Here is a 12,296-nt window from a genome sequence, read left to right as displayed (position 1 = left end):
TGTTTTTTATTTGAAATATATTCTTCCTCTAATGATTGGAGGCAGGTTACGGTACAATCTTATTTATATCTATACAGAAGCCACTGAGTTTAGTAAGAGTCTGTGATAAATATTGAGGATTGCAGCTTTTAAGGAAGGCATAGGCAACCTGGTACTTTCCAGGGATCTTGGACACCAATACTCATCAATCCCAATCAAGAAAGCCAGTGGCAAGAGAATTAGGTCAACACACTGTAAGAGTACCAGATTATCAAACCCTACTTTAAGCCCCCCCCACAAAAAACCCCCACCAAATGTGTATAAACTACAGTACATCCATGGAGATGAATAATCTTGCCAGGATTTGCAAAGGCCAAGTGTTGAAAAAAAGATTTAATTGGATTACTGAAAGATCCTGGAAAGCCTGAAGTGTTTGTTGTGTATATTTATTTAAATAGTTTGCAAATCAGATGTGGCATTGGGAGTATTCCCAGGTGCTCCCCCACCCAATCTTTGACCAGGTCCAGGCCTTCTTAGCTTCAGAAAATGAAGATGTATCACATGGGCTCAAACCAATGATCATGTTCACTAAAGACAGTATAGTACACTGAATGAATCACTTAAACAGAACCATCCATTTCCCAGAGCATTCTTTGATAATAAATACTAAATATATTTCCCAGGCTCCATTTCCTCCATTACATTTGAAAGCCCACACATATTAATAAGAGTTTTCAAATGCTGATGAAAAAAGATAATGGTTGTTACATGAAATTGAAATGGCAATTTATAACAGAATTTAACTGAAGTGTTGTATCCTAATTTGTTTATCTTCAATTTTATCATCCCCAGTGTGAATCTGCACTGAATGAACTGATTCTCCTAACCAAACATTGCTAATGAAGGAGAATGGAAGTCTTATTTTCTTGGAGATAAGGCTGGGGTTATCAGAAGTGTAGTATCAGCTGGGGAGGGGGGGAATTATAGGCTACCATTGTTTTTAGAACAAAAGGGCAAGTTACTGTTTCTTCACCCTAGAATGTTAAATTTAATCTGATACCTGCAGACTTTATTCATGAGTTGTTCAGTCTGCATCTTCTGTATTCAGATTGAGTTTAAAATGCAGAACTCATAGGTACAACATCTGCCCTAATTTTTGGACTATGTTATCTATTTCAATTTACTCTGAATTTTTAGAAGAACTCCAACATCTACCAATTGGAACCTAATGAACAAAATATGCTTAGAATTACCAGTTTCTTCTGAGCACCAGAATTTGAGTTCCAGAACTAAAGCCCATTCCTCATTCATATTCCTTCCCCAAACTCCCTTCATATAATCAGTGTGGTTTAGAATGAGAGTGATTTGATTGCTACTCCTGCTAAAACTAAGTCATTTGGTAGAATTTTTTATGTACATACTCATTGATCTCAATTTATATGTTCCCAAAGAAGCAGATTTTTATACACCCTAGAGTCTTCCATCTCCCCTTAATCCTCACCCCCTTCCCCTCTTACTCTATTTTCTCACCACTTGTCCTTGTGTATAGCAGCCCCCCAGAGGCTTGATAAAAGACTCGTTTTTGCTGCCAGTCTGAGACCAAGCCACAGCACAGGCTGCATTTAGCTTGCCTGTTGGAAGTAACTAAATGATCTGGTCTCTTCAGCCTTATCTACAGAGGCCTCTTGGTGCTTTGCTTTGCTTTGCTTTGCTTTGCTTTGCTTTGCTTTGCTAGATCTGGCTGTTCTGCCTGCTTAGGGCTTTGCTTTGGCATCAACCTGTTCCTGGGAGGAATGCCCCATGGCTTTTTTGTGCCCAAATATATCTTGAAGGCTGAGTTCCTTTTCCCAGGCTGGAAGACCCTTGTGCCGGATATAGCGGGCATTCCTAACTTCACCATAAGACTTGAGGAAATCAGGCCTGCTGTACATAGTCCTGAGGTGTCCATCTGCAGCATAGGCCTCAGGATCCATGATCAGCCTCTCACGATCCAGAGAAGGTCTTCGCTTCACAGGGAGGTTCATGTGCTTGGTGATGGTAGTGGTATCTTTGGCTTGAGAATCCCTTGGCTCTTCTTTCATGGAGTCTTTTTCTCGCTCTTCTGTGATATCAATGTCCTTCCTGTCCACAGACTCTGCTGAAATATTTAGCTGCTTAGCCATGGAGTCTTTAAGGCTAGTCATGTCCCTGTCATCAACCACATTTGGGTCTTTGACCTCCAAGGGTGGTAAGTGCCCTTTTCTCTTTCCTTCATAACCAGAGACATCTCCACTGAGTCTCCATGGATGGAAGGAAGACTGCTTTGTCCATGAAAGCTCTCCAGTCTTAGGCAACGTTTTCCTTCGGGCTCTAGAAAAGAAAGAAAAGTGCAACTTCATTAGAATTATTACATTATTAAAATTAGACATTTCATTAGAATTCTTTCCATGAGTAATGGACTGGACTGTAGCCTCTAATGGAGGCATGGAGAACCCATATCTCTAATCCATCCTACTGAGAATCATTATCTTGCCTGGTAGAATCTCTCTTCAGGGTAGAAAAGAAGAAAATTCATAGGAACCAAATGCTTTTCTCATCTGCAAGTCTTTAAAATAGTTCCTGCTAATATCATTGGAGACCGAATGAATGTGGTCCTCTGCTTGTCACCTCCAACTTCCTTCTTCCTAATCCATAAATCTCATACCTACTATGGTTATCTGTGGTTGACATGCAGAGCTATAACCAAGTGGGGGCAGAAATGCAAACACATCAAAACAAACTATGTTATTAAGCAGAATTTTTTATGTACATACTCATTGATCTCAATTATATGTTCCCAAGAAGCAGATTTTTATACAACCTTGAGCCTTCATTTCCCCTTAATCTTCACCCCCTTCCCCTCTTACTGTGTATAGCAGCCCACCAGAGGCTGTGGTAGACATCCACAGCTATAACCAAGTGGGGGCAGAAATACAAACATTTATCTATGCGGACCTCTTTGGCCATTCCAGGCTTCTTCCTTAGCTTTTAAATTTTACTTATAATATGTATCAATATAATAGAAGCTGAGATTTTGCCATTGCTGATCAAGAAAAAACACAGGCAATATTCTATGCAGCTGCTAAATAAGGAAATCTGCTGTTCCTATCTCCCCATGCAAATTGGGCAGATTTTTACTCTTCAAACGTATTTAAGTAACATTAAATGCTTAATTAAAAATCCATTAAAACTATTTCCAAACTCTTATGGTTGCACAATTGGGTTACCTCCTTCATGACTTTTGTAAGAGGCTTTTCTCTCTGTAGCCTCCCCCTCCACCATGTTTTCTGATGGCTTCTTCCATCTTTTCTCTTCTCTTAGTGGAGAAACTCCACTAAGGAGGAAAAGACTGAGGAGCCACACAATCGCTGTTGATTGGGAATGCCAGGAGCTCACTGAATTCAATAGGGCTTGGTCCTAGTAAGTGTGTAATTGGGACCATTTGCATCTTAGCTTCTTTCTGTTGCACTGGCAGCATGCCATCCCTGAGGGGCCTCACGCTTTGCCCTTCAATTTCCAGCTATAAGCCCTGCTGTAGCCAATTAAGAAGAAGGTTGAACTTGCAGATGTAGACAGTCAAGGCTCTGACACAACTGAAGAACCCCAAATGAGGGAAGTTTTTACCGCAGTCCTGAATAATGAAAGCCACCAGAATTCTGCCCTGCCAGAGGAGGAGATAGCGGAAAAGTTGCTTGAAGGTTAATGTGTCCAGTGCCCACTGAGTATTTCTGCTTGGAGCAGCCTAAAGGAGGGGGGAGAGAGAACAGTTGCTATCAATATGCTGCTGAATTTCCCCTCTAAAGAGCCAAACTAGACAATAATCAGGGAATGCATGAACTGATGTTATTTTTTTTTCTGTTACTTCCAGTGAAAGACAGTCAAGGAGTGTCAATTTGAGCACAGAGAAGGGGCCTGTTTAAATCAGTCCATGTTAATGTTTACCATTCAACATTCTTTTATCCCCCCAAAGGAGAATTTCTTTCTCCCTTCTCCTCAGCTTGGGACAAAGCTTCATGCATTTGTTGAAGCGAATTGGAGCCCATGAAACCACACAATATAACAGCTCTTAAAGTGCACCAAGACTTTTGGTTTTTCTGGACAAGATCATTATTTTAAATTGGTATAGTCCTTGAACTGTGTGATGAGCAGAAAGTTAGCACCATCCTCAGAGGAGAAGCTTGATTTTCCGTGAGCAGATGAGCTAAGAGGGAGCAGATTTGAAGTGAGCTGGTGGACAGGGCTATGGAGTGAGCTAGATATCTGGAATACCCCCTCTCTCTATCTTTGTCTCTGAGGTCTAAAGAGGATGTGGCAAAGAACCTAAGAAGTGATGGAGTGTTCTGACAGCACATGCTGTTCTTTCTGTATCTCAGTGAAAACTCAGTCATACTCTGTATGTACAAATTTACCAGTGTGCCTACAAACATATTCACTTTAAACCTAGACCAGCCCAAATGGCACACTGGTGGGAGAGCACTGGGATTTTAACTCTCCAGAGGTCTAACAATGCAAACGATCCTCCCTGTTTATTAAGATAATCCGAGGAGATTTGTCCAGAGTTGCTGTAGGATGTCTTGGAGCAACTTGAGGTGGTAACTTTTCTTTAAGTGCCCCATGAATGCACTCCCTGTCAAGGAAATTGACTTGGTCAGCTGTTTAAAGGCCCTAAAAAGACTCACGTTTAAGCAGGCTTTTAACTGTTGATCCTTCTACTTTTGGTCATAGCATCTTTGGATTATGTTCTTATTGTCAATCATACAGTAATGAGTGGTATGAAAAGTCAAAGAAAATAATCACTGTGCTGGATCAGACCAAAGCCCTATCCCATCTACAATTGTGCCCCCACAGTGACCAAGTAGATGCCTATAGGAAGGTCCACAAACAAAACATAACCACCAGTTATCAGTTGAACAAAACATAACAATGGAGGAAATACATACAGTAATCACAAGGACCACTTGTCTAATCCTCTTCTAAATCACCTTTCAAACTCACCCTACACTGTGCTTTTACATCTTCCAGTTGCCCATCCTGTGTTAATTATGCATAATGGTAAATCTCACTTTACATTTGCTTACGCTGAACTTCATTTGACATTTTTAATACTCATTTGCCCCAATTGGAAATAATATTTCTGTAACTTATCACAATCTTTTTAATTATATCTTTTGTGGATTTGGAATCATTTACTGTGCACTGGTGTATATTTTTATGATGAATCTGTTTTTATGGTATTTTAATCTCTTATTATTTTAATTTGATTGTAAACCTCCCAGAGTCGCTTTGGCAAGATGGGTGGTGAAGAAACATGAGGAATAAATAAATAAATACGTTACTTTGAAGGAAAACATTCTCTAGGGTTTTTGAAATTTTTTGGTGCCTTCAAGTCAGTTTTTGACTCCTGGAGACTGGTCCCTGCTGTTTTCTTGGCAAGTCTCTGCAGTTTCCTTGGCAAGATTTTTCAGAAGTGGTTTGCCCTTGCCTGCTTCCTAGGGCTGAGAGAGAGTGACTGGCCAAAGGTCACCCAGCTGGCTTTGTGCCCAAGGCAGGACTAGAACTCACGGTCTCCCAGTTAGCCTGGTGCCTTAACCACTACACCAAACTGGCTCCTATAGAAATGAGCAAACTGAAATACCTGTGTTTAAAGGGTCATTCAAATTACATATAACTAGAAAGCCCTAGCTGGTACTTGATTAGGGCCAGTAAGTTGGCATACAGGGAATTTTTTCCCCAAGCTGAATTACAATATTTCTAACCATGGAGTTTTCTTAAGACAACTTTGGCAACATTTCTCAAATCCTGAAAATCAACTCTGCTCTGTCCCCTCTAAACAATTGGAAAGGGGAGATTTCATGTCAAAATGTTGGATGGAAAAAGGCAAAGTTACCCTCACTTTTCTGTAACCTTAGGAGTTCCTGCTGGAGTCGCTGCTGTTCCTTGGTCATGGCATTCAAACAGTAGAGCCGGGCTTCTTCCAAGCTGCGCAGCCCCTGGCTGAGCCTGGCCTCTGCCCTCTTGACATCCCGTCTCTTTGCCTCCCAGCGCCTTGAAGCCCCTCCCTCTGCCATGCTTATCTTTGGCTACAGACGATGGTTATCCTAGAAAGAAAGAAGAAACACCAGGCAATGTCCATTCTGGGGACTTCACTTCCAGTCCCTCATTATCTTGGGATAATGCTATCCTGATCCAGAAAAAAAAACCCACTAAGTAACCCTCTTTATTTTTATTTATTTATTTATTTATTTTTCAAATTTTGCCACCACCCATCTCCCCCAAAGAGAGGGACTCTGGGCACTTTACAATAATAAGACTAGCACTTTTAAAACAATAACCATAAATAACATTTAAAATATAAATACAATTACCAGATATAAATATAAAATATAAAATCCAAGTGGCCATAAGAGATCTAATTCGGTGAGGAGAGCTCTAAGGCACCAGCCACCCCCAGGAATAACTACTCCCCTTCCTGCCCCAAGCAAGATGGCAGTGCCAAGTCTTCAGGTTCTTCCAGAAGGCCAGGAGAGATGGGGCCTGCCTTACCTCCGGGGGCAGAATGTTCCAGAGGGCGGGACCCACTACAACCCTCTTGCCAAACATTTTATTGACCTGTGTACAAGAACGTTTCTGGCTATCAGTTTTTGAATCTTTCAAAAGTAGGACTCTGTCAGTGCCGTCCATGCTCTGGCACTGCTAGTTGGCTAGTTTTATACAGGAAAACAATCGCCAGACTTTGCTATCCCTTTTGACAGATGCTCGTAGTTCTGTCGGCATGAATGGAAAGGCTTCTTCCATTGAGCACCCAGATTCACACTGTGAAGAGAAAAGGGGTGGGAAGAATAACCCCATCTTCCTTCTTTCTTCCCTCTAGAACAGGGTTTCTCAAAGTGTGGTTCAAGGACCCATGGGGTCCCCCAAGACCCTCTCAAGGGTTCATAAAATCAAAATTATTTGCCAGCCTATCTTGAAAATAATAAAATATTAAAATCCCATCAAGCAATTGTGAGAAGCTGTAGTGGCAATGAATGCATCAATTTTAATTTTTAATATGGTAAATATTGATAAATATAACCCAAACAAAAGCTCTGTTGGGGTCCTCCATAATTGGGGTCCTCAGAAAGGGATCTTGAGAAAAAAAAGTTTAAGAAACCCTGCTCTAGAAGATACACAGCTCTCCAAATTTCAGAGGGCATGGGAAGCAAAAATTGCTGCTTTATACTTTCCTCCAGTGTAAGCAAAATTTGAATCTGAGGGATAGAGGCTTTTAAAACAAATCTATCAAGATTTTAAATGAAATAATTTTAGAATTTGAGACTTCATGGCCCAGAATGCACTCTGCATTCAGTTTCCACACAGAAAGGCTAAGATTTGTCTATCAAGTCAGCATGCTCATGACTGAAAAAATAAAAATAAATGATGCTTAGGAATGGTATCCCATCTTTTTCTAGGTTTTTTGTTTATATGCACATAAGCGTGTGAGTATATGCTACAGCTTCTAATATCCGTACATCAAAACCAACATAAAGTTCGGGGCCCAGTCATGATAATATGAATCTCATTTAAGCATAATCCCTGATCAACTCAGTAAACTCACTTCTGAGTCAACAGGTTTAGGATCTGAGCACAAATCTGCTTGTGGTAAAATTTATTTTTAACCAAAGTTTTTAAAGAGAAAATAAGGAACTGTCTTGGGATGGTTGAACTCGGAATAGAGGACAGGTTTCTGTTATGTTCATGAGATTGAGTTGCTATGCAAAGGGTTGCTGCCCAACACATAGTTAATACATTACGCTAATTCAATTGTGTAATCTTCAAAGATAAACATTTGTGTTGATATGCCCCTTTTAAAGCTCAAATAAATGTTGCTGAACCTATTATGCCTGTGCTAACTTCCTTAAATGATTTACTTCTATGTCCCTTCTCCAGCTTGTGAGAGAAGCGACATGGAACTTGAAGGGTGCTTTCCAAAGTATACGGTTATGCTAATCTCAAGGTTTGTCATGCAGTTCCTTCCAAGAAGATGTACCATGTTTGTTAAGAGAGCAAAACAAGGAAGGGATAGGGTGGAATGCAGGGAACTCTGGGATTCTGGAGCAAGTAGGAAAGATCAATGGCATGACCATAGTGTTTCAGGATATTAAACCAGATCAGGAGCACATCTGTCTATGTTAGAATTAGAAGGACACAACCTGAAGTATGGATGGCATGGTTTTTTATGGTATGACAAAGTTAAGGTTAATGTAGACTCTAAAAATCATTCTGTTAGGAGTGCCATTCTAAGAAAATGGAATAGATACAAACCAAGGCTCTGCACGAAAATGCCTTTATTGGTTTCAGCATAAGAAGCATTTTATAGGAAAGAAACAGCAGGCAAAATAAAATGGTTAACATATCAAGATTTGTTAGTACAGGAACATGGGAACTTAAAATGAAGTCAAGAGAAGAATTAACTGCAGAGGAATTTAGTTTCCAGTGGTTTTCATAGACACAACTAAGATTTAATATAGACAAAAAAGTAATTGGAATTGAAAAACATAAAATGGAATTTGAAATTGAATTGTGTACAAATGATGACCATGTGATTGCTAAAACGTACAAACTTTTGCTGAGATTTGAAATGGAGGAAGAACCAGTTAAAGAGTGCATGGTAAAATAGGCTAAGAATTTTGGTTATAACATACAGATGGACCAGTGGGAGAGAATGTGGTTAAACGGACTGCAATTCACATTGTGTTACAATTTAAGAGAGACTTTTACAAAACAATGTACTGTTGGTAAATGACAGCAGAGAAATTATCCAAGATGTATAAAGGTACTTCTGGTCAGTGTTAGAAATGTGAAAAACATGCAGGGTCACTCTTCCATGCATGGTGGACTTGTGAAAAAGCAAAAAAATATTGGATACACATACAAAGAAATTTAAAGACTAATATTCAGATGAAACCAGAACTTTCTTTACTGGGACTTATGGGTAGCCAGTTAGAAAAGACCTATGGAAGATTGGTTTTGTACATGGTAACTGCAGCAAGACTATTATATGCACAAAGATGGAAAGATATTGAAATACCACAATAGAAGAATGGATTGTGAAGACGATGAAATTTGTGGAAATGGAAAAATTGACCTATTTGATCAGGGATAAGACAACAAGTACTTTTATTAAAGACTGGAAACTTCTTACGGGCTTTTTTCTGAAAATGGAAAAAAATGAACTGGTGATTTATGGATTTGCTGATTAAACAAGATTGAATATGGGAAGAAGGGAACTATGATGTAACTTTAAAAGAGGGAAGAGAGATACAGTAATAAACTTTGTAACTGCTGTAAAAAAGATTGGAAGTCGCTTCTTTATATATCTTTTTTTTCTATTTGTACTACTTTTCACTTTTTTTTTCTTTAATCTTACTCTTACTTACTCTTACACTTCATGTTTATCTTTTACTTCTGGAAAATCTTTAATAAAAAAAAAATTTTTTTGAAAAAAGAACACATTTGTCTAGAGTAATTTGGGGCCAGTTGAGTGGAGTCTCCTTCTAGTTGTTTTTATTATGGTGCTTGGTCACCATTTTGTATTCTGTATTTCATATTCATATTTATTTACTGTGTTTATATGGTTTAACGTTATGTGGTTCTTTTGTTTATTGTTTGTTTTTTGTTGTTGGACACCACCCAGAGTCACACTGAGTTGGGCAGACTTATAATTTGAGTAAATAATTAAAAAATAGTTTCACTGATATTACCTCAGAAGTCATGGGCAACAAAAACAGTGATAGTAGGATGGTTTGTAAGCCCTCCTTCAATTAAGCTCCAAGGATTGTGTACGTATCTGCCATCTTCCATGAATCTCACGATGGCAGGATGAAGGTCATATTCCCAGTTTACCCAGAGCTCTGGTAATTTCTGCTGGGGTCATGTATGAGCACTACCTGCCTAGTAGTTATGCACTGCCAAGAAAGATTGGTAATGGTTGGGTCTGCCCACCATTATCTTTGAACTCATTGATGAAACCTTGTTGGAATTGTAAGAAACTCACGGTTCTCCCTCGCCCTTCTTTACCTCTTCTTTCTCTAATTAATGACACTGGTCAGAGTTCCCAAAGTATCCATAAAAATGAAAGCAATGCTCTTTTGACCACTCCAATTTTCAGTACTGTATTGAAAAAGGGGATAAAAAACATTAATCCACCATAAATCAACTCTGCGTGAAATAAATTGCATCAGTGGATGCAAATGAGTATAATATTTCACCTATTTCTTTAACACCTACATGCAGAGCTGCCAGAGCTGCGCTGAAAAACTCCAGGCGACCACTAGATGGAAGCAAAGAGTTAAAGATTCTAACTCTGTTTGCTATCATCAAGTGGTCATCCAGATATTTGCATCCCAGATGCAGTAGCCCTCCCTGTGTGAGGCCAAGACAAATGCTGGCAAATGTAGCCTTTTACATGTTACGTATTTAAATGATTTATATAGCTGTCCATCTCATGGCAATGACTCTGGGTGACGTACAAAGAAGAAAACCTACAAGAAAAATCAACAATCCACATAACAAACATCTGAGAGTGCAAAAATCATTCCAAATACAGAAAAGAACAATAATATCAACCAGCAAAGCCTGCTCAATCTCCAGGCATAAACGCCTGGGGAAACCTTGTAAAGGCAATTTACAGGGCCCGAATCACCTCTGGATATGAAAGGTATAGGTGCCCTGGGCTTCTTTGCACCTAGTCACACTAGGGATTTTTTATCAGTAAATACCACTGACCAGTGGACACCATTCCAGGCCATCCCTGCCTGCCAATGCACATGGAAAGAATACTGATAAACAGCAACAGCACTTACGGTTGTAGAATTCTTGTCGAGGTGAAGAATGCTCTTTTGCGCAAGACGAATGTGAAGCTGTGTGTGGAAATTATCGTCCCAGCGTGATCCAAAGGGACAAGAAAGACTGCCATTTGCTTGTCTCCTGTCCCCTTCAAAAGAAGAGCAAATGAAGAAAGTGCCCGCAGCTGGGAAGGCAAGAGCAGAATCTTTCAGCAGCTCCGGCTGCCTGCAGAGCAAGTGACATCAGCATGTTCTCAGCCTTTCATGGAAATCCCTTTGTAGCTGTTGTTGCTCGTTGCCTGGAAGGCAGGAGATTTATGGAACTTCAGCTGTTACTTGACTCAGATGAGCGATCCAGAAGAAAGAACTCTTTAGATAGAACACAGTTAGAAAATGTGCCAATTTTACAGTTCTCTCTCTTTTTTTTAAAGTCAGATTAAGTCAATCCTGTCAAAAGCTTCTCTCCATGAATGCAATTGAAATCTACTCGTTTGCTGAGAAATCATTTATGCTTCAGTGGCCGGCCTGCCTTCCTGCCTTCCTTCCCTCTCATTACAATCATCCTCATTTCTTCCAGGAACTGTCATAAATGGTTCACAAAGCAGCTTGTCAAATGCTGTCGTAGCGAGAATAGACTTGTTGCATGTGCCAGTTTCTCAGTAAAGACTTCACAGACACCAAATAAACTCTCTTATGGTACGATAGCAAAACATCAGTCTGTTAAGAACATACATATGAAAACAAATGGCAAAAAAAGTGGGGATGCAATCTGTGCATCTATGCATACGTTAAAAAACCCTACGTCAAGTTTCAGGTTTCAAAATTTGTTTCAGGCTGAGGGCTACACTTGTGTTTTAATGCCTAGCCAGAGGCACGCTCCAAAAATCTTTGGGGAAGACTAGGTTAAAAACTATATTTGATTTCATTTCACTGACATTTGAATTAGTTCATATGATTGCTCTCCAGGCCTGTGTTTAACCCATGTCCCCTAGTCGTTATGTTATGCTTTAGTGATGTGGTAGCAATATTTTGGAGAACTCATCCAAGGTGTTCAGAGGGCACCTTTGCACTAGGCAATCTTTCTCTAATTTCTGCAAACAAAAAGCCAAAGAAATGGACTTAAAGAGGCACTAGACATTTTTTTCCCACTCTTTGTGGGTTTTACCTAGTACATAGAAACAAGCAAAAGATAAATATGAATGGCTGCACCAAGGCAGCTGTTGTGTAAAAATCCTAGCAACAAGAAACCAAGAGGGTTGTTGACTCCCAGGCTGTTTTTCTGTGGTTCCCCCTGAGCATATGACACACATCTCCGTGCTACTAGAAGAGCATCCCAAGGCCCCCAGCCATACAACAGGATGAAATACTATCTATCTCTGGGTGGCATAATCGGGCAGGAAAGAGCACAAGATATTCTGAATGGTGCAGCATGGGGCTTTTTTCAGTTTTGGCTATAGCCAAGGGTGATATTAGTAT

At 39.8% G+C, this 12,296-nt stretch overlaps 1 protein-coding gene across 3 annotated transcripts; it reads right to left on the bottom strand.

Moving 5' to 3' along the window:
* Positions 1-409: 409 nt before the first annotated feature.
* Positions 410-11,117, bottom strand: CCDC190 (coiled-coil domain containing 190). Of its 3 annotated transcripts, none has more exons than XM_063298524.1 (4): positions 10,839-11,117; positions 5,885-6,095; positions 3,622-3,739; positions 410-2,328 (listed from the first exon to the last, which is right to left on the bottom strand). In XM_063298524.1, the coding sequence occupies exons 2-4, from the start codon at positions 6,063-6,065 to the stop codon at positions 1,734-1,736; spliced, it is 894 nt and encodes a 297-aa protein (XP_063154594.1). In that variant the 5' UTR covers positions 6,066-6,095; positions 10,839-11,117; the 3' UTR covers positions 410-1,733. The 3 variants fall into 3 exon arrangements, with proteins under 3 accessions (XP_063154594.1, XP_063154593.1, XP_063154595.1); XM_063298523.1 differs by lacking the exon at positions 10,839-11,117 and adding an exon at positions 10,054-10,159; XM_063298525.1 differs by lacking the exon at positions 10,839-11,117 and adding an exon at positions 10,054-10,159 and having other exon boundaries at positions 5,891-6,095.
* Between the last annotated feature and the right edge of the window lie 1,179 nt (positions 11,118-12,296).

Source organism: Candoia aspera, chromosome 3 (assembly GCF_035149785.1).
Source record: "Candoia aspera isolate rCanAsp1 chromosome 3, rCanAsp1.hap2, whole genome shotgun sequence".
In the NCBI taxonomy this organism is placed as follows: domain Eukaryota; kingdom Metazoa; phylum Chordata; class Lepidosauria; order Squamata; family Boidae; genus Candoia; species Candoia aspera.
The sequence above is the reverse complement of the archived record's forward strand: the minus strand, read 5'-3'. Positions and strand labels throughout refer to the sequence as shown.

Coding starts and splice junctions, on each gene's coding strand:
- CCDC190 (XM_063298524.1), bottom strand. CDS start 6,065: ATGGCAGAGGGAGGGGCTTCAAGGCGCTGGGAGGCAAAGAGACGGGAT. Junction 3,740..5,884: donor AAGGTTACAGAAAAGTGAGG/GTAACTTTGCCT, acceptor CCCCTCCTTTAG/GCTGCTCCAAGCAGAAATAC. Junction 2,329..3,621: donor TTTCATTATTCAGGACTGCG/GTAAAAACTTCC, acceptor TTTCTTTTCTAG/AGCCCGAAGGAAAACGTTGC.